The sequence below is a fragment of the Diaporthe amygdali genome, assembly GCF_026229845.1.
Source record: "Diaporthe amygdali strain CAA958 chromosome Unknown NODE_21_length_814164_cov_65_183785, whole genome shotgun sequence".
Taxonomy (NCBI): Eukaryota; Fungi; Ascomycota; class Sordariomycetes; order Diaporthales; family Diaporthaceae; genus Diaporthe; species Diaporthe amygdali.
Window position 1 is genome coordinate 182,662 of NW_026517041.1, and position 17,091 is coordinate 199,752.

At 52.0% G+C, this 17,091-nt stretch overlaps 6 protein-coding genes across 6 annotated transcripts; 4 read left to right on the plus strand and 2 right to left on the minus strand.

Moving 5' to 3' along the window:
* Nucleotides 1-670: 670 nt before the first annotated feature.
* On the plus strand, nt 671-5,783 carry J7T55_001442 (uncharacterized protein; the record flags this gene model as incomplete). The annotated part of the gene is made up of 3 exons (XM_053145538.1): nt 671-673; nt 728-1,370; nt 1,423-5,783. 3 exons carry the CDS (start codon nt 671-673, stop codon nt 5,781-5,783), a joined length of 5,007 nt encoding a protein of 1,668 aa, XP_052991704.1.
* Nucleotides 5,784-6,915: 1,132 nt separating this feature from the next.
* Nucleotides 6,916-7,299, plus strand: J7T55_001443 (uncharacterized protein; the record flags this gene model as incomplete). Its single annotated transcript, XM_053145539.1, has 1 exon — nt 6,916-7,299. One exon carries the CDS (start codon nt 6,916-6,918, stop codon nt 7,297-7,299), a length of 384 nt encoding a protein of 127 aa, XP_052991705.1.
* Nucleotides 7,300-8,406: 1,107 nt separating this feature from the next.
* J7T55_001444 (uncharacterized protein) lies at nt 8,407-9,629 on the plus strand (the record flags this gene model as incomplete). Its single annotated transcript, XM_053145540.1, has 2 exons — nt 8,407-9,390; nt 9,447-9,629. 2 exons carry the CDS (start codon nt 8,407-8,409, stop codon nt 9,627-9,629), a joined length of 1,167 nt encoding a protein of 388 aa, XP_052991706.1.
* A 196-nt stretch (nt 9,630-9,825) lies between these two features.
* J7T55_001445 (uncharacterized protein) lies at nt 9,826-10,710 on the plus strand (the record flags this gene model as incomplete). The annotated part of the gene is made up of 1 exon (XM_053145541.1): nt 9,826-10,710. One exon carries the CDS (start codon nt 9,826-9,828, stop codon nt 10,708-10,710), a length of 885 nt encoding a protein of 294 aa, XP_052991707.1.
* A 440-nt stretch (nt 10,711-11,150) lies between these two features.
* J7T55_001446 (uncharacterized protein) lies at nt 11,151-13,637 on the minus strand (the record flags this gene model as incomplete). The annotated part of the gene is made up of 4 exons (XM_053145542.1): nt 11,151-12,187; nt 12,271-12,515; nt 13,135-13,187; nt 13,488-13,637. The coding sequence occupies 4 exons, from the start codon at nt 13,635-13,637 to the stop codon at nt 11,151-11,153; spliced, it is 1,485 nt and encodes a 494-aa protein (XP_052991708.1).
* Nucleotides 13,638-15,770: 2,133 nt separating this feature from the next.
* J7T55_001447 (uncharacterized protein) lies at nt 15,771-16,643 on the minus strand (the record flags this gene model as incomplete). The annotated part of the gene is made up of 3 exons (XM_053145543.1): nt 15,771-15,875; nt 16,029-16,191; nt 16,381-16,643. 3 exons carry the CDS (start codon nt 16,641-16,643, stop codon nt 15,771-15,773), a joined length of 531 nt encoding a protein of 176 aa, XP_052991709.1.
* Between the last annotated feature and the right edge of the window lie 448 nt (nt 16,644-17,091).

The following is a 17,091-nucleotide window of genomic DNA, read 5'->3' on the forward strand; positions in this document are numbered from 1 at the left end:
CCGGTCTTGTCACGGAAGAATGGAGACTCGAAGCTGAAATTAGGTGCGTCACAGTGCTCTAGCTGCTGTGCCTCGTGACTGCATGCATCCTTCGGCACCGGATCCGCCGCGGATGTAACCCGGCTCTCTTGCGCCGCAATAGCGCCAACACTTTTTACGCCTGCGCCAATGGAACAATGAGAACAACAACAGAGCCACATGCAACTCTGTCAATCGTGTTGAAACCGCCTGAACCTATGTGAGGATCACCAACGAATCACCAACGAAGGCAACAGAGTCTTATCGCCTATTGTAAATCAAGCGCACGCAGATTTGGCCCCATATGGAGAGGCTGGTGGGAAAGAGGCACAGCACTCCAGGGGGCCCCCTTGGCCCCATCCTCCGGCCACAAACGGCCCAAATATTCACCACGGCACCGTACTGGAAGAGCCCAAACACCAGCCCGAAACATCATATGATGCTATGTACCAACGATCTCGGATTCGAGCTGGCCGTCGGGCTGGGTGCTGACCATGGCCGTCTGGGCCTGTAAAACTCGCTTCATCATCAGCACTCTGAACCTCTCTCTGTCCCGTCCATCTTCCCGATTCATTGACACATTGCATCACCACCTGCGTCAATTACTTGATGTGCCCCAAATTGATTCTCATGTCTATCAATCTTTGACAATATGGTGAGTACCTATCTTATGGAGGTTTGGTTGTGATCGTGTCTAACTGGTCAACAGTGGAAAAGGTTGAAGTCTAGGAAGGCCGACCCCAAGGCGGCGGAGGTCGATGATGGGAGGGGTCGGAGCCCCCAGCCAAAGATCGTGGTGGACTGTGATGATCAACCACCACGAAGTACAGCTTGTAGTGACTTCGGAGATCCCCTGAACATGAGTGATCGTTTCCCATCTTTGAGGAGGAAGGCTTCTGTGCAAAGCAACATATCGGACGTCTATGGCAACTTGATGCCTTCATCTTCGTCAACACTTGCTAGGCAACGCTCACAAGATCGGCGATCTGATCCATTGGGGCTCACTGTCTTGTACACACCAGAGCCAGGACAGCGCACAGTTGACATTATCTTTATCCATGGCCTTGGGGGGACGAGTCTTCGCACGTGGTGCCGGAATAGAGATCCAAGCTATCTCTGGCCCAAGCACTGGCTCCCAGATGAGACTGATCTGTCGACGGCACGTATCCTGACGTTTGGATATCATGCGCACTTCTCCTCAAAGAAAGAGCAGACGTCTTTGACCCTCAATGACTTCGCGAACGACCTTCTCTTCCGGATGAAATACGACGAGGAGACAGAGGAGCGGCTGGGACAAGTCCCAATTGTTTTTGTGGCCCACTCTATGGGCGGACTTGTCGTCAAGAAGGCTTGTGAGTATCTATGTCAGTCATCTTTGGTAGATGCCCGCTAATTTAAGCATAGACATCCATGGCTCAATGAACGATGAATACAAGGACATTGTCTCCAAAATCAAAGCAGTGCTATTCCTGTCAACACCACATCGAGGCACCGACCTAGCAGATATTCTCAATAAGATCCTCTCCGGTTCTGTCTTTGGCCATTCCCCCAAGGACTACGTCAACGAATTGACGAAGAAGAGTCCCACCATCGACGAGCTCAACGAGCAGTTCCGCCACCATGCATCCAAGCTGCAGATCTTCTCCTTTTACGAGACCTTGACCACCACTGTTGGACCGCTGAAGACACTCATCCTCGAGAAGCACTCGTCTGTGCTTGGCTACCAGCACGAGACTCCCCAGCCACTCGTCGCCAACCACCACGACGTGTGCAAATTCAGCAGCCCGGAGGATCCGAACTACCAATCAGTCAAAGGAGCGATCCGCAGTATCGTCAATAAGGTGCGATGCTCGAACGAGCACAATTGCGAGGACGAGAAGAACCTATCGATCCTGAGGAAATGGCTGGGAGTCTCTAATCGCCCGCACGACGACCTGGTAGACACCAGCGCGAACCGCAAGCCCGGCACATGCGAAGGATTGATGCAGGCGCCTGAGTTTGGCAAGTGGCTCGACTCGGAGCTGCGATGCCCACAACTGTTGTGGACGCATGCGCCACCAGGCAGTGGGAAGACGCACCAGACTTCGTTTGTGATTGACACTCTTGTCGAGCGGAACGCGAAGTGTGTCTACTGGTTCTTCGAGTATCGGGACGCGCGCAAGCGATCACTGAGGAACATGCTGCGGTCGGTGGCGTATCAGATCGCAGCTCATGACCCTACATACCGACAGTCGCTTCTAGACATGCAGCGAACCGGCACCAATGTCATGAATGGAGATGCCCACACAATCTGGCGGAATGTACTTGGTTCGAAATTGTCCAAATGCCAATCTCGCATCTACCTCGTCATTGACGCACTAGACGAAGCGGACTCGGCTAGGACTCTGCTTGAGCTCTTTGCTGGTTTTGGTACTGTCCCACTGAGCATTAAGATCCTCATCATGAGCCGACCACTCTCAAGCATCCGAAACTCGATGTTGCGGCTGCAAAAGAAAGCACCGAATGTGATCTTCAACGAGATGGCCTTGACCGACAATCTGAATGATATTCGCTTGGCAGTGACCGATGAGATGGACGAGTTTCCGGGCGACGAGGAGTTCAAACAAGACATCATCAAGGAGATCGTCTCCAGGTCCGAGGGTAATTTTCTTTGGGCTAGTCTTGTGCTGAAACGAATCCTCCAGTGCCACCGACAAGAGGACGTACAGAGAGTTCTTCGCAGCACTCCAGACGGCATGGATCAGCTCTATGAGAGGATGGTGGAGGCAATCGCCAGTCTTGAATTGGAAGAAGACCGTAATCTGTCCAAGATCTTCCTCTCGTGGGCCATGTACTCTGTCAGACCTGTCGGCATGGACGAGCTCAAGGACGTCTACTCCGCAGAGCTGTCTTCCCTCATTGACCTGAGACACACAGTTGGTCAGCTCTGTGGAGAATTCGCTGCTCTTGATGGCCAAGATCGTATCGGATTGGTCCATCAGACAGCGCGCGAATACCTGAAAAACACCAATGCGCTGCCATTTTCATTGGCCGCCATTGAAGTCAATGAAGAGCTTCTGTCTCGATGTCTCACATCACTCTGTGATCCTGCTCTCAAGGGCCAGATGAGACAGGGCAAAGCCCCTCAGTTCCTCACGTACGCTGCTGCGTCTTGGCATATCCATATGGAGCGATCGTCCGTGGACTCGGACAGGGCCCTTCAGATGCTGGTCAAGTTCTTCCATGATAGTGCACCTCTGTCATGGATCCAGTACCTCGCCACGAACGACCAACTGCCATTGCTAGTCACAATTTCCGCCTCCCTCCAATCTTTCGTACGCCGACGCAGAAAAGCAGATTCAGCCAAGCCCCCCACGATGCATCGCATACTAGAGCTGGGCCTTTTGGAGGGTTGGGCGGTGGATCTTGTCAAGATGACGGGCAAATTTGGCAACCATCTCGCCGAAGACCCGGAGGCAATCTACAAATACATTCCATCATTGAGCCCGCAGAACTCGGTACTCTACAGGAAGTACGCCGACAATTCAACATCAAGGATCTCGGTCTCCGGGCTCTCGGGCGCTGAGTGGGATGACTGTCTTGCAAGAGTGACTAACGGGTCTGACCCTTCGCTGCATGTCGCTGTCTCTGCGCAACACTTGGCTGTAGCCAATGACTCACCGAATGGGACGATTCGTATATGGAACAATGTCATTTTCCAGGAGGTCCATACATTCAGCCCTGGTGAGCCGATATGCTCAATCACCTTCAGCCCGTCGGGCTCCCTTCTTGCCGTCCATGGCCTCGACCACACCTTCATCTGGAGGGTTGATGACGGTTTGCTTATGGCCAAAGTCAACAACCCTCATCAAGATCGTGCAGACACCCTGGCTTTCGGACCCCAGGAGAAGTTCATCATCATTGCCACCAATCTTCGCCGGGTGTATCGACTGAACCTTGAAAGTGAGGACCAGCAACTGTCATGGATTGCGTTCGACGAATCACTTCTGGAGGAGACAGCCCTCCCCGACGGAGCGTTCATCAACTCGCCTTCGTCCCTCGCCTTCAACCCAGATTGTACCCAGCTTGCAGTGGCATACAAGGGCTTTCCGCTCTCCATCTGGAGCCTCGACCCACCAGAGATGATAGCTCGCTGTTCAGTGCGCCGCCAAGCCCAGGGCCACACCACCAGCACGGCCTGGACCGGCGTGACCCGCGTGGTTTGGCACCCATTCAACGGACAGGTGCTCGGCATCTACCGCGACGGGCAGATCTTCAAGTGGGGGCCGATGGACGATACACATGAGGAGGTGAAGCAGGAGTTAGATGCGACGCCGTCGGAGATCACTGTGGCGCAGAACGGCCTCGTGTTTGCGACGAGCGACGTCCGCGGCACCATCAAGATCTACGACTTCGCGCACATGGCGCCCATGTACAAGCTCACCAGCGACGACATCATCAAGGCCGTCGCCTTCAGCCCAGACAGCCGCCGCTTCTACGACCTCCGTGGCTCGTACTGCAACGTCTGGGAGCCTAACTGCCTCATCCGCCTCGTGGAGGGTGGGGCTGGTGGCAGTGGGGCTGAGGTTGGCAAGGACGACGACAGCATCACTAGCTCGGAGCTCAAAGAGCGCACTGACAGCTGGAGCATCGCGCCGACGGACAGGGATGACTCGCGGAGCACGGTAACGTCGCTTGCTGCTTCGGAGGCCCATGCTGACTCCCGCCCCGCCATCACGGCTGTTACGCCTGCGCGGGAGAACCAGCGCCTGGTGCTGTATGCCAAAGACGACGGGACCGTCGAGGTACTCGACTCTGGGCGGCAGCGATCGCATGTGCTTGCGCAGTCTGCGTATGGGATCGCCGTTGGCCCTGCTGCGCTAGCTCCGAAGGGCAACTTCGCCGCGTATAGTCTGCTCAACGGGCGGGTGACTGTCAAGAGTGTCAAGGTGTCACTCAAGTCTGGAAAGCTCATTGCGAAGGAGATGCTGGTTGAGAAGTCTGATGTCGGCCGTGGGATCGTCAGGCAGGTCCTCTTCCACGGCGAGGCGGAGCGGCTGCTCATCTGCGCGTCGAAGAAGCTCGAGGTTGTGTGCTTCAGCAAAGACGATGTCAAAACGGTGACGGAGAGGGAATTGGATGATACTGGGACCTTCCAGGTTGCAAGATGGGACCACCATCCCACCGACCCGAGCCTGTTGCTAGCGTTCACTGCTAGCAGCATCGAGGTTTACTCCTGGGACGACGTCACGAGAGCCAAGTACACTGTTCCCATCGACCTGTCACACGGGAAGGGATTGATCTCGCTGCTACCTGAGGCTTCGGGCTTGGCAATCGAGGACATTGTTCCCTCACCCCGAGACAAGACCCACATGGCGATGGTATCATTCGAGGAGAACAATAACAAGGTCTTCGGCTTCATCATCCTCGACACCTCACCTCTGCATGGCGACGACGCGGCAGCCGCCACGATACTCCCCATCGACATTCCTGAGAAGGTTGGCCAGCGCATTGAGCAGCCAGTGGGCTTCTTGGAGGATGGCAGGCTCGTGTTCCTCGACGAGGCCCTGTGGGTTTGCACGACAAGGCTGGGGCCATCAGGTGCAACCGGTGGTGATAACGCCGGCCCAACCGTGAAGAGACACTTCTTTGTGCCGCGCGACTGGCTGAATAGCGCGGGTATGGCTCTGTGTCGCGTGCAACCTGATGGTACGTTCTTGTGTCCGAGCAAGGGGGAGCTGGCGGTAGTGAAGGGTGATCTGGGCACCGACTGGGGTGGAATCTGAGACTGAAGGATCTGGACACAAGCATCGCATGGCGTTGGAAATGGGTATTTGGATTGGTTGGATTTTGGTAGGCAGAACGTCATTTATGCAGCGAAAGGTTATTTTCATCATATTACTGATACGGAAATTGAATTCTTGAATATCATTCTCAAACCAGAACAAAACAAATTGTCCTAAGCAGCCAAGTTCAGCAAGGGAGGCTCCCGGGTGACAAATCTTGACTTCCTCAATTTAGAATTAGACTCAGATTCGACAGCCAAGCTGACCCAATGCTGAGCACACGCTACTGAAGCGGTAGGGCGAGGGTCTCGCGGCCGTAGGAGACTAGGAATGCTGGGCGCTGTTGTGTGGTTTGTTTGTTGCCTGGACTTGGCGTCGGCGGAAATGACGGTGAGTGCTTCGTAGTCGACAGCAACACGTCAGCATCAAGGTATTCAAGGGCATGTTGAACCGCAACTTCGTTTCTCCCCTGACACGCCATTTCTTGAGCCGTTGTCTCGGAGTGAGCGGGCAGCTAGGTGCGGCTGGGAGCGTCTGGAAAAGCCTCGGCTACCTCGTCTATTTCATTTGAATGTCTGACTGCCACGATGTCTGGTTCACTGTGCGTCCCACGTGATTGATGGCTCACGATCCCGAGCTTTTTGGACGCCGCAACCTATATACATGCATTACCAATACCTGGGTGGTCTACTGCACCTCATATTAGAGAAAGTGTGCTGAAGGGAAAAAAATCCTGTATGTGCAGTAGACTATGATTTTCATGGAACTTGGCTGTGGTAGCAATGACTCCTTGTTGCACAACCTTGGGACTGCTTGCCGTTTCTCGCAAATTGCAAGCCATGTCTCTTCCTGCGTAAGCGTGCTTACTCACGAATTGAATGATCATTATGAATCACTCGTACGAGTCTAAGCCCATGAACTTACGCAAAGAAGAGGATACCGCGGCGTTTATCCCGGAGATTAGAATATAAAGGAGGCGAACATCCACTGTGGAAGTCGCTCAATATCTGGCAGAAAAGTCAAGCTTCTCCAATCCCATCAGATAACAATCATCAGGCTTGACAATAGCACCACAAGAAAAAGCAGAACGAGACCAGACCACTCTAAAGCCAAATAATTTACTGAAAACAAGATGCAACTCACAAACCCTCTCGTCCTGCTCCTCTTGGCTGCCCTTCCGGCTGCCGTCAACGCCAGCATCGCTATTGGCAACCAGATCAGGGCAGGCGGCGACCACTATAACGTCGCCTGGACCGAGGGCGTCGACGCATGCAACAACGACGTCGCCATTGCCCCGGAAAGCGAGAATATGTGTGGGAGCGAGAACACGTTCGAGGTCGACGGCAACGAGTACTACCTCAGTGACTGCTTGGATCCTGACACCGGGTACGCGCAGAAGCCTGCCAGGCTCATGCATGGGGACGGTACATACTTTGGGACATGCGGAGAGGCTTACTACCACATTAATTGCAAGGGAACTACACACGATGTTATCAAGCGCTATATCTGTGGGTAAGCTAGTCGGAGCAATTCGGCGGGGGCCCTAGGGGGGGGGCTTGGAAACGTGAGTGCTGAGAATTTTGTCTATGTGTCTCGGCATGTTGTTCAAGGTCGAGATATAGGCCGGAGGGGAGGAGAACACGGTTTGACAACGGCGATGGTGTCTATGCGTCTATATATGAGAGACACATGATGTAGCCCGTCAGGACTGCACCAAGCTGGCCTCCCGACCATAAAGCACATATTTTTAATCAGACCCATCTGACCACGTAAGGAATTTTGCAGCCCGGCAGCTCTTTTCAGCAAGTAGTTTGCGTGAAAAAATGTATCATCTAACCGTCGATACGCCCATCTGTTCACCTTTGAAAGGCAGTCTCATGCTGCTCCATTCATGTCCCTCCTAAAAGAATTGAGCTCCCTCCCCGGTGCACACGCAGGTGAAATGGTGGGCGATCATTTCCTCTTCGGTCCTGGACTGAGGCCAAAGGTGGGCCCCGCCTGTCTAGCCGATGCGCAGCCACCTCCACGCCCACTGCTGTCGACCATAGGGCTTAGTGTGACAAAATCATATGGGCTAAATTCAAGGAATCATCCGTACAGGCCCTGAAGTTACTCAGCTGGGAACATCAGAACATGAAATGTTCAGATACAATGTCCGATAGAATTTTCTTCGGGCTTGCTTTCGATTACAATATCTTTCTCGTCCTCGGACTCTGCACGATCCCAAGTGCGAGTAGTAATTCACAATGCTAAAGGAGGAAGCCGACTGCACATCAATTAGACCAGCCACAAACACAGCCCCAATGCGCGGTTGCATCGGTTTTGTCAGATCTTTCGCTATGGCACATTTGGCCTCACTGCAGCTGGATCAAACGGTGTAAGCTGATTTGCCGTCATGGACCCACCGAGGCTTAGTTGTCGACCCTGCTGAGCCGCTTAAAATCCGCCAATTCCCCGATGTGAATCATCCTGTTGCCTTGCTTCCTCTCTCCACAAACCCATACACCTCTTTCCGACCTACCCCCTAAATTCCACCACCCCTCCACTGCCTATCCTCAGCAGACTACCCCCAATGCGATCCTCAAGCTGTTACTGCGATCCTGACTAGCATCCGATTGCGGATATGGTCTCCCAAGTCACACCAGGGCTGTTGCAGCCCAACGTCCTTGTCGAAATCGATCACGGGCCTCCCATGGAGCTGTACCGAGACTCTCGCCAGGCTGTCATCAGACAGCCACAGCCCGAGATGGTAGGGTCGCGTCGTCGCTGCCTCGCCTCGCTCGAGCCAACTGGCTACGATGCTTGCCCCGAGACCGGTTCTGATCAGAGCGGTACCGCTTTGTCCAAGCTGGCAAGCTCTGACAAGCCAACGTACTTTCTGGAAAGCGGATGTGCAGAGCATCCTCAGGAGTCCCTCCCTGAGCGCCGAATCCCTTCGTCTGGCCACCCAGATCTCGCATCGCTGGTGCAGGACGAGCTCGCGGAAGGCCTTGCCTTTGCAACGCGCCATCCGGTGAACGCAAGAATTGGAGATCAACGCGGGCTTTCGGCTTGCTGCTGCCCTACGGGCAAAGACGCATGCGATCGCAAGACCATGTGGGAAGGCAGCCAGTGCCAGACCTCGTTCGACGGTCTTCACCCAGTCATGACGGCACCGTCAGACGGTGCCAGCACTGACACCGACTTTTTCCTCAACAAGGGGCAAGAAATCAGAATTGAGGAACGAGCTCTCTCGCACGGATATCCGATATCTCTGCCTGTCCCTTCGGGACTTCGCAACGTTCTTCGTGTCGAGCACGCTTCGGAGACCCAATCTTCCGAGATCATCCAAGACTTTGGTACCAAAATGGTCTCCCAATGGCGCCATATTCTCGAAAAGCGCGATAGCTCCTTCGGGGCACGCACCTATTCCCCCCCAGAATACGACTTTTCGGCGACGAGCATCACTACTGCGCATTCAATTGAATCTCGGGCTAAGTGTCGACAAGACACACATGGCTTCGAATTTCCAACATTCATGTCCGAGGCAACCCATTCTCACACGGGAGTGAGTGACCCCATAGGTTTCCCAAAGGAAACATTCATGTGGATGATTGGATACAACTTGGTGAGCTACTCAGTACAGGAGACCTAGCATATGGACATGACTGACGCAAATGACAGATGACCTTGCAATGCGAGAAGCAAGCGGTTCTTCACTTACGAAACGGGTCAAGCGAGCTCTTCCTCAATATGGTAGCAGCCGCAGTCTCTTGCCTCGATATTCTCTTGCCTATGGCTGAGAGAGTCGCAAGAGACAAGCAGTGTACTGAACAAGTCCACTGCCTCCTGGAAGACCCGGGTTAACAAATGTGCTTGATTGACGTTCACACATTTGATGAGCGTTAGAGAGCTAAGATACATCACAATCATCGCCAGTAGACAGGAGGTCCCGTCACACACTGCGCCAAGGCTACACTGTCGATAAAACAACTGAAATCTGAGCAGCAACTGCTCACCCCAAACACACCAAGCGCGACGAGCCCCAGAGGGCCCAGACAGAATGGAGAGCCACACAAATTTCGCGCCATATAACATGGCGCTCGACAACATTGACCCATCCGAGATCGATCAACTATTGCAACAAATGCAATGGGAGCAGTCGATCGACCAGCAATTCTTCGCAGCGCCGGAGTATGAAACAACCAACTTTGACCCGAACCTCTCGCCACTGTCTGGATTTGCCAGCCCCAGCAGCATGACAACAGGCAGCACGAACCAGAGCCCCTTAGTACCCACGCTAGACTACGATATGTCTTGCCCAGTAAACTCCTTCCTAGATGAGGCTTCCAGCCTTTTCCCAGAGCTCATGGATTCTGCCGCCAACATGCAAGCGGCCTGGATGGGCCACGAGGCCCAGGGCTGTGATGCCCTTTTTCAAAACCTCAGCGACGGGCAAGCCAAGGCTTTACCCGCATCACCCGTGCACAATCAATTGTACCCGACTGGAGCTCCAGATACAACAGTATATCAAAACGACCCAGCCTTGAGCCCATATCTCACCGCGGAACCACCAGCAAACACGTATCAAACCTTGCCACCCACACCATCATCATCACTACCATCATCATCACAACAACCTACCACCGACCTAACATGCTCCCACTGCGGGGCAACCTTCACCGACAAGACGAAACTAAAAGTCCACACCAACAAACACACCAAGCCGTTCCGGTGCTCGGCCGCGGGCTGCGACTACGCCACGGCGGAGAAGAAGAGCCTGCAGCGGCACCTGCTGGCCCGGTCCAAGTGGGACGGGGAGCACGGCGCCGCGGCGCAGCGCCAGGGCGTGATGCAGGTCAAGCACCGCTGCCCGCGGCAGGGGTGCACGTACACTACGATCCGCGAAGATAACCTAAAGAGGCACATTAAAACTTGTGGCCCGTGAGCTGTGGGCCGTGGGGTCAGCGGGGAGAGGTTGGGAAGTTGGGAGGAGTGGAATCTGAAAGGGGGGTTGGTCTTCTTGTTGTCAGTTCGCTCGTGGATCGCTATTAGACACGGCGTTGGATATTTCCTTATTCGGTTCGAGCGTAGTACCAGTATATGTGTCTCTATGATTAAATACATCTGTGTCTATTGTGCATTGAGATGCTCTCCAGCCTAGATGGTGAGTCTTGCTAGTCACAACGGTGACAGACAAGCCTGTGCAAAGTAAGCACTGATGCTCTTCAACGCCGTTGCCCCCACCGAATGGAGGGTACACCTCGATACTTCAGAGACCGGCTTCACCGCGGTGCTGGAATTGACTTCGGCACAACCAGCCTTTCCAGATGTGGTAACCCCACCTCAAACCCCCAACCAATCCGCCTACCGCCGTACGGCAGTCTTCTAGGACCAAAATTGCTCTTTTTGCCACTCTAAGAGCACAGGGAGTTCCTCTGGGCCGGCGCTGTATATATGTAGCAGGGTATTTTTTCTTCCATTGCCAGTCTTTTTCTCTGTCCGATAGTGAACAGCAACACAGGGTCCGCCGTGTGCCTGGACCGTATCCCGCAACGTTTCCAAGAGAGTCGCGAACCGACGTAGGGTGCTCTGTCTCTCCTTCTCGAATCTCGTGATTCTGTCCCCCATTTCAATCACCATGAGCCTTTGAGCATTAGTCCATGAGCCTGCCGGTCCCTCTGGGGCACCCGGAAGCGCAGGGCGCATGTCGACAAGGCCGACCCTGGTCTGGCCTGCGAGCCACCCACGCATGTCCATTCTCTTCAGGCGTTCATGTTCTCTCTTCCACAATGTATCATTGTCCGGGCGATTGCGAATTCGGACCTTGAACGTACTGGCCGGTGAGACGCCGTGCCCGGCGGGGATGACCTCCACGCCGTGGAGTGTCAAGGTCTGTCGCGGTTCGGGAGAACGGTTCGAGGTCGGCAAACCTTGCACGGAGCCATTGACAACTACTCGCACTATGCAAGATAGCGGCCCTATGTTGTAGCGCAGCAATTGGCTGTGATGAGAACTGTCATGGGTCCCGAGAATTGGGGTGGTCGCTGTTTCGTAATGATCCCACCTACCACCGCCCACGGGGGGCGAGATTGGATCTCCTCGTTGTTGGATTACCAGGGTGTCATTAAACAGTGACAAGTCAAAAGCGAACGCTTGTTTCCTAGGAAAAGCGAAAAGTGCTCCAACGTTGCTCTGGGCAATCCCGAACAGATAAACAAGGGCATTAGCATCAGCCATGATGTCCACATTGTTGAGTGTGAGATCCGGTTTCATGGCTAACAAAGCGACAAAAGTATCCATCCAGGTGTTCCACCGGTCTTTCTTGGACTCGGGCCCGTCCCTGGACAGCGACTTAGACGAGGGGTCGCTATCGCTGGCATCTGCGAGCGGCCGGCCTCGAGGAACTGGCCTCCTTACGTCGCCTTCGTGATTTGAGTGTTGCGGTTAGCCCCATGTGGCACTACACAAGTTGGAATTTACCGATGACAGCTGAGGCGTCACTCACCAGGGACAACTATGGCTGGACTGGGTCGAGTAGCGATATTCCAGCTACAGAGACATTCAATTTCGGAGGCGACGATGCCCACTCGTTCTTTGCACTCGACCAGAGACTTGGGATTGATGATCCTAATCACCTTTCCGACGTTTCTGGGCACCCATTCGTCTTCCTTTCGAATGGGACCTAGAGGAGGAGTAGGCAGTCCGGGGGATACCGCCTGCGGCCTGTCGGAAAACCACCTTCTCTCACGGCTGAGCAGATGTGAGCATGACGGCGCCGCCGCTCGCATCAGCCGCTGCCAGTGCCTTCTTGAGACGGCACTTACATCGGCCATGGTGGTTAAGTAGTAGAAAAAGCCGAGACACGCATGGAAAAGATGATTTCTGTAATGTATGATTGAAGTGGTTTGAGTCTGACAGATACGTCGAGGGAATGATCCGCGTCGGATGAGATTGAGCACAAGCCAAGCTGGACGCAACGCGTCGTTGAATAACGCAAGCTGTGATTAGTCAGCACAGCCAGGATATGTCCTGAGCGTTGGGAGGCAACAAGGAAAGAATATCAACAGCCTGGAGATATGTGCACTGCCAAATTTTAAATCCAACAATAACTAATGACAACGAAATGTGTGAGTGTGTAGAGATCCAGGCCGAGTGAAGGGAGACAGATTTCTTTTGGCCGCCCGGGGAAGGGGGCGCTAATTTTCAGAGCACAAGGCAGCCCGGCCGGCACAAAACACCCTCAAGCCAAATTTCTCAGTCCGCAGAAAGTTTGGGGGTACTCAGTCTCCCTGATTCGTTTGGTGCTTCCACGGCCTAAGCAGAAAACGTCGACTACTATGGTCATGACGTCTGCTGACTGCTATCGCACTGCTCTGCACAGAACGACGATTGTCTTGCCATTGGCGGTGACGCGAGAGCCTTCTGCATACATGTGAATACCGGATACGTTCAGTTGTGCATATGATACGTGGAAGGCCGGTACATGTGATCACATTTCACATTTACATCATTTTGCTCGTAGTACAAGAAGACACAGAGCTCATAATTATTTTTGTTTATTTTTGTTTTTGAAAGAAAGGAAATCCACGAAAAACCCCGATACCAAACCAACCCCCCCCCCAAAAAAAAAAACCGAAAGAGAACCAAAAGCAAGCTTCCTATTGATTTCGTCACTTATATTGGTATCTGGCCCATGAATCCGAAATAATCATCGAAACGAACCATGCGCTCTGTGATCTTCCAAAAGTCATCGTCAATGATGTCTCCGCCGTCCATGCCCTCCGCTCCGTCCATGCGCTCTGTGGCGTCCATGCCCTCCGCTTCCTCCAGTGTGATGGTCCGAAGCCCGCTCGAAGGTAACGATGAAGTCATAGTCGCCAATGTCGTTTGTTGGTGGTGTGAATTCGAATTGTTTTATCTTTGTCTTGGCCTGCCTCATCTCCACGTTCTCATTCACCATAGTTTCAGCACATTGGCCGAACTTGACCTCGTCAAGAAATATATCAAAACAACGCTTTTCTTGACTTGATCTTCCTGCACGTTTTATACACAGCCCCTCTGACACGTCCTTTCGAGAACGATTATAAATAGCCTGCCTCCTGTTGGACAAAGTAGCTTCTCTCACCCTCACGAAATACAGTCTCTTCAGAGAATTGATACTTTGTTGGAGATAACGACACCAGAAGCCCAGAAGAATATCAGCGGCCAATGGTCTGTCCCCTTTCGGCCGGGGGTCTCTAACGGTAAAGATTTCACGGATAACTCTGCACAGATTCGTTGTTAACGGATAATCCAAGAAAGATTAACAACACCTTATTCTTCAGGTAAGTAGTACCTGATATATGGCTCCGGATCTGTGATCATGCATAATAGTGGATGTGATCGCTTTAGAACAAGGGAAAGAGGCGAAGGTCGACCGTCCATAAATTGTTGGGCTCAAGGTATGAAATGCGCTTAAATACAGTAAACCATCCGGCACCGATGCCTCGAGCATAGCAATTTCTTCCTCAGAACCCCCATATCGTCCGTCATTGTAGATCGCATAACGATTGATACGGCGCGGTATTTCCGCAAGTTGCGTGGAGTTGTTGGCGAGCCCAAGTGGCTCCACAATGTATCCCAACTCTTCAAGTGTTCGAAGTGGTCGGGTTCGGGTTCTTGGAGTCTTCTCGTTCGAGAAGCAATTCCCCATGTTGAGAAGAGAGCAGAACCGAGATCTCCTTGGTTATCAAATATTATTAGTCAAAGTGTGAGTAGGATCAGACTTGGATTTGTTTGCTGTACTCAGTTCAACACTGTTGGTTAAGCTGGAATTCGGGGCGGGCTTTGCTGATGATGGAAATCTTTCGACGTCTATAAGCAGATAGGACACGAAAAGTATAATGAATGCTGCAATTAAGCCCCAAGGAAGTCGAAAAGCTGCTTTGGAACAGAATCGTTCGGTTTATATAGGACAAATATTTACAGTTACTCACGGTACTGAGTGAGTCCCTGATGATGAGAACGCTGCTCTTGAGACTGAGATGAACAACTCCTCCCGGAGGTCACCAAGAGCTTGTGGTCACATATTTCATATGCTCTAATGCTGTCCTCGCCGACCTGTTGCGTGTCAAGCTTCGTCTCCTTTGTAACTCTGTGATTGAGAGACCTCTTCCCGCCTTCAAAAGAGTTCTAAATTCATGGGATTGTGATTCACACATTCAGAATCACGTATGGGATCCAATATCCTTGTTTCTTTCAGTCAAGAGTAGCCTGACCTTGGGTCAAAGATGTCATCCTGCTACGTAAAAGATGCCATTTGCCTGTCTCAACTCTATTCATCAAAAAGCGCCGAAAGCAGTATATGATCAAGTTTTGAAGCTCAAAATGATAAGCTGTACCTGTGAAGAGCTTTGAAGTTTATGGAACTGTTTCATTTGGTTTGATAAATACGGGGTTGGGCACCAAAGATGGATGGGATCCGGGAAGGAAGGGGAGTCAATACAGATCCAGGCACAAGGCAGCCCACACATTGACAAAATCCGTGTAATGCAATATACACATGTTCAAGACGGTTCTTCTAGCATCCAAAAATGTCCAGGATACCAGCAGCCCTTCTTCCTTTGAAAATTGAACTCGCTGAACCGCGTGGGCTACGAACGTTATATCACCCTCTGACTGCTCTCACACTGCTCTGCACAAACCCGAATGACCATACTTCGGCTATTGTTTACGAGATAGTCTGCCTTGTATGTAGAATGGGTTACTACGGCGCTTAAGCAAGAAATTGGAAGGATACACGGAAGCCCAACGCGTCGGGTCACGTTGATGTCCTCTAATCGATACACGAAGATGCAGGGCGGAAAGCTCAATTCGAAGCATTGATTGTCGATCATGCTATTTGTATTGCTGTTTGCCTCGACACCCCCCCCCCCCCCAAGATTCCCGCAATTGAATTATGCGCTGTATGATCCTCCCAAGAACGCCGTTGACCACATTCCATCCGTCCAATGCCACGGCTCAAGTCTACTCGAAGGTAACTTTGAAAGAATACTCGGCACCATCTGTGTGAACTTTTGGTATGAAATCGAAGCGCTTAACTTGAGTCCCAGAATTCCTCATTTCCTGGTTCTGATTTATCATGGTTCTCGCACATTTGCCGAATTTGCTACCGTTATAAATATGGTTGAAGGATTGCACCTCCTCATACTCGACCCCCCTGCGTCGTATGGATAGCGCACGCGATGGATGCATCCTAAAAAGTCCGTATGCGTCATCTCTTACCTCTCCCATGGTCGTTTCCTCGACGTTGTCGAAAAATAGTCCCTTCAGATCTTCAACGGGGATTTCAAGCTCATGACACCAGAATCCAAGCAAGATATCGGCAGCCCGTGGCCTTTGCTGCTCTGGTCGAGGATCTCTTGTTGTAAAGATTTCGGAAATGATCCTGTAAATAATGTCCATCAGTAAATGATGCAACCAGACAACGGAGGCGAAATGAATTATGCCTCCGCTGGAAAGCCCTGAATCCAGATTCACATTCCTTTCAAGTCAAGCGTTCGGGTAGTAAGAACCGGGAAAAAGTGAGAAGTCGGATATCCTTTAGAACCTGGGCTGTGACCTTGCTCAAACATACAGTTGACCGTTTTCTTTAATGCCACCGAGTATAGCAATTTCCTCATCTGGAGGCGGAAGTGGTCCGGTATACCAGACTGCATAAAAGTCGATTTGGAGTGGACCAACTCCGGCCGGGTTTTCGAATTCTCCAAGTCGTGTAATAGTGTAGTCAAATTCTTGAAGTCGCCGGACTGGCCGGATGCTCCTGGGTACCTGTTGCACCAATTCGACTGGCTCGCCCCCCGAAGACTTCTTTTCCTTCCGGCTAGAGCAACAGAACATCTTGAAAGGAGGATTAGGAGCTTCTAAATAGCTGGTAGAAACTGGTCAACAAGTGATAATGATAAAACTGCAGTTATTATTGAATGGAGTTTCGTTACAGTGCTACTGCTTAAGCTTGGGTGAAGAACAGTCTTTGTTGATGCGGTTTATGCCTGATTACGTGACTTCAATGTACGCAGGTAAAGACAGCCTGGAAATTGGTAGTTTGTGCTGGCTCCGACTTTGAAAAGGAGTACAAAGCCGTTTCGAGAACTCTTAGTTCATTTTATAACAGGTACTTTGTAACGGGCAGACTTCGTAGCAAACAGGAGATTCACCATGACTGTTGATTGTTATGGAACCCAAGAATCTTCCTGTCGTACATTGTGCTGTGACACGTCTCCGCCATTTTGTTGCCTTTGAAGACTAGTCACCTTGTTTAGCTGCTTGCAATGATAAAGGCGTATGT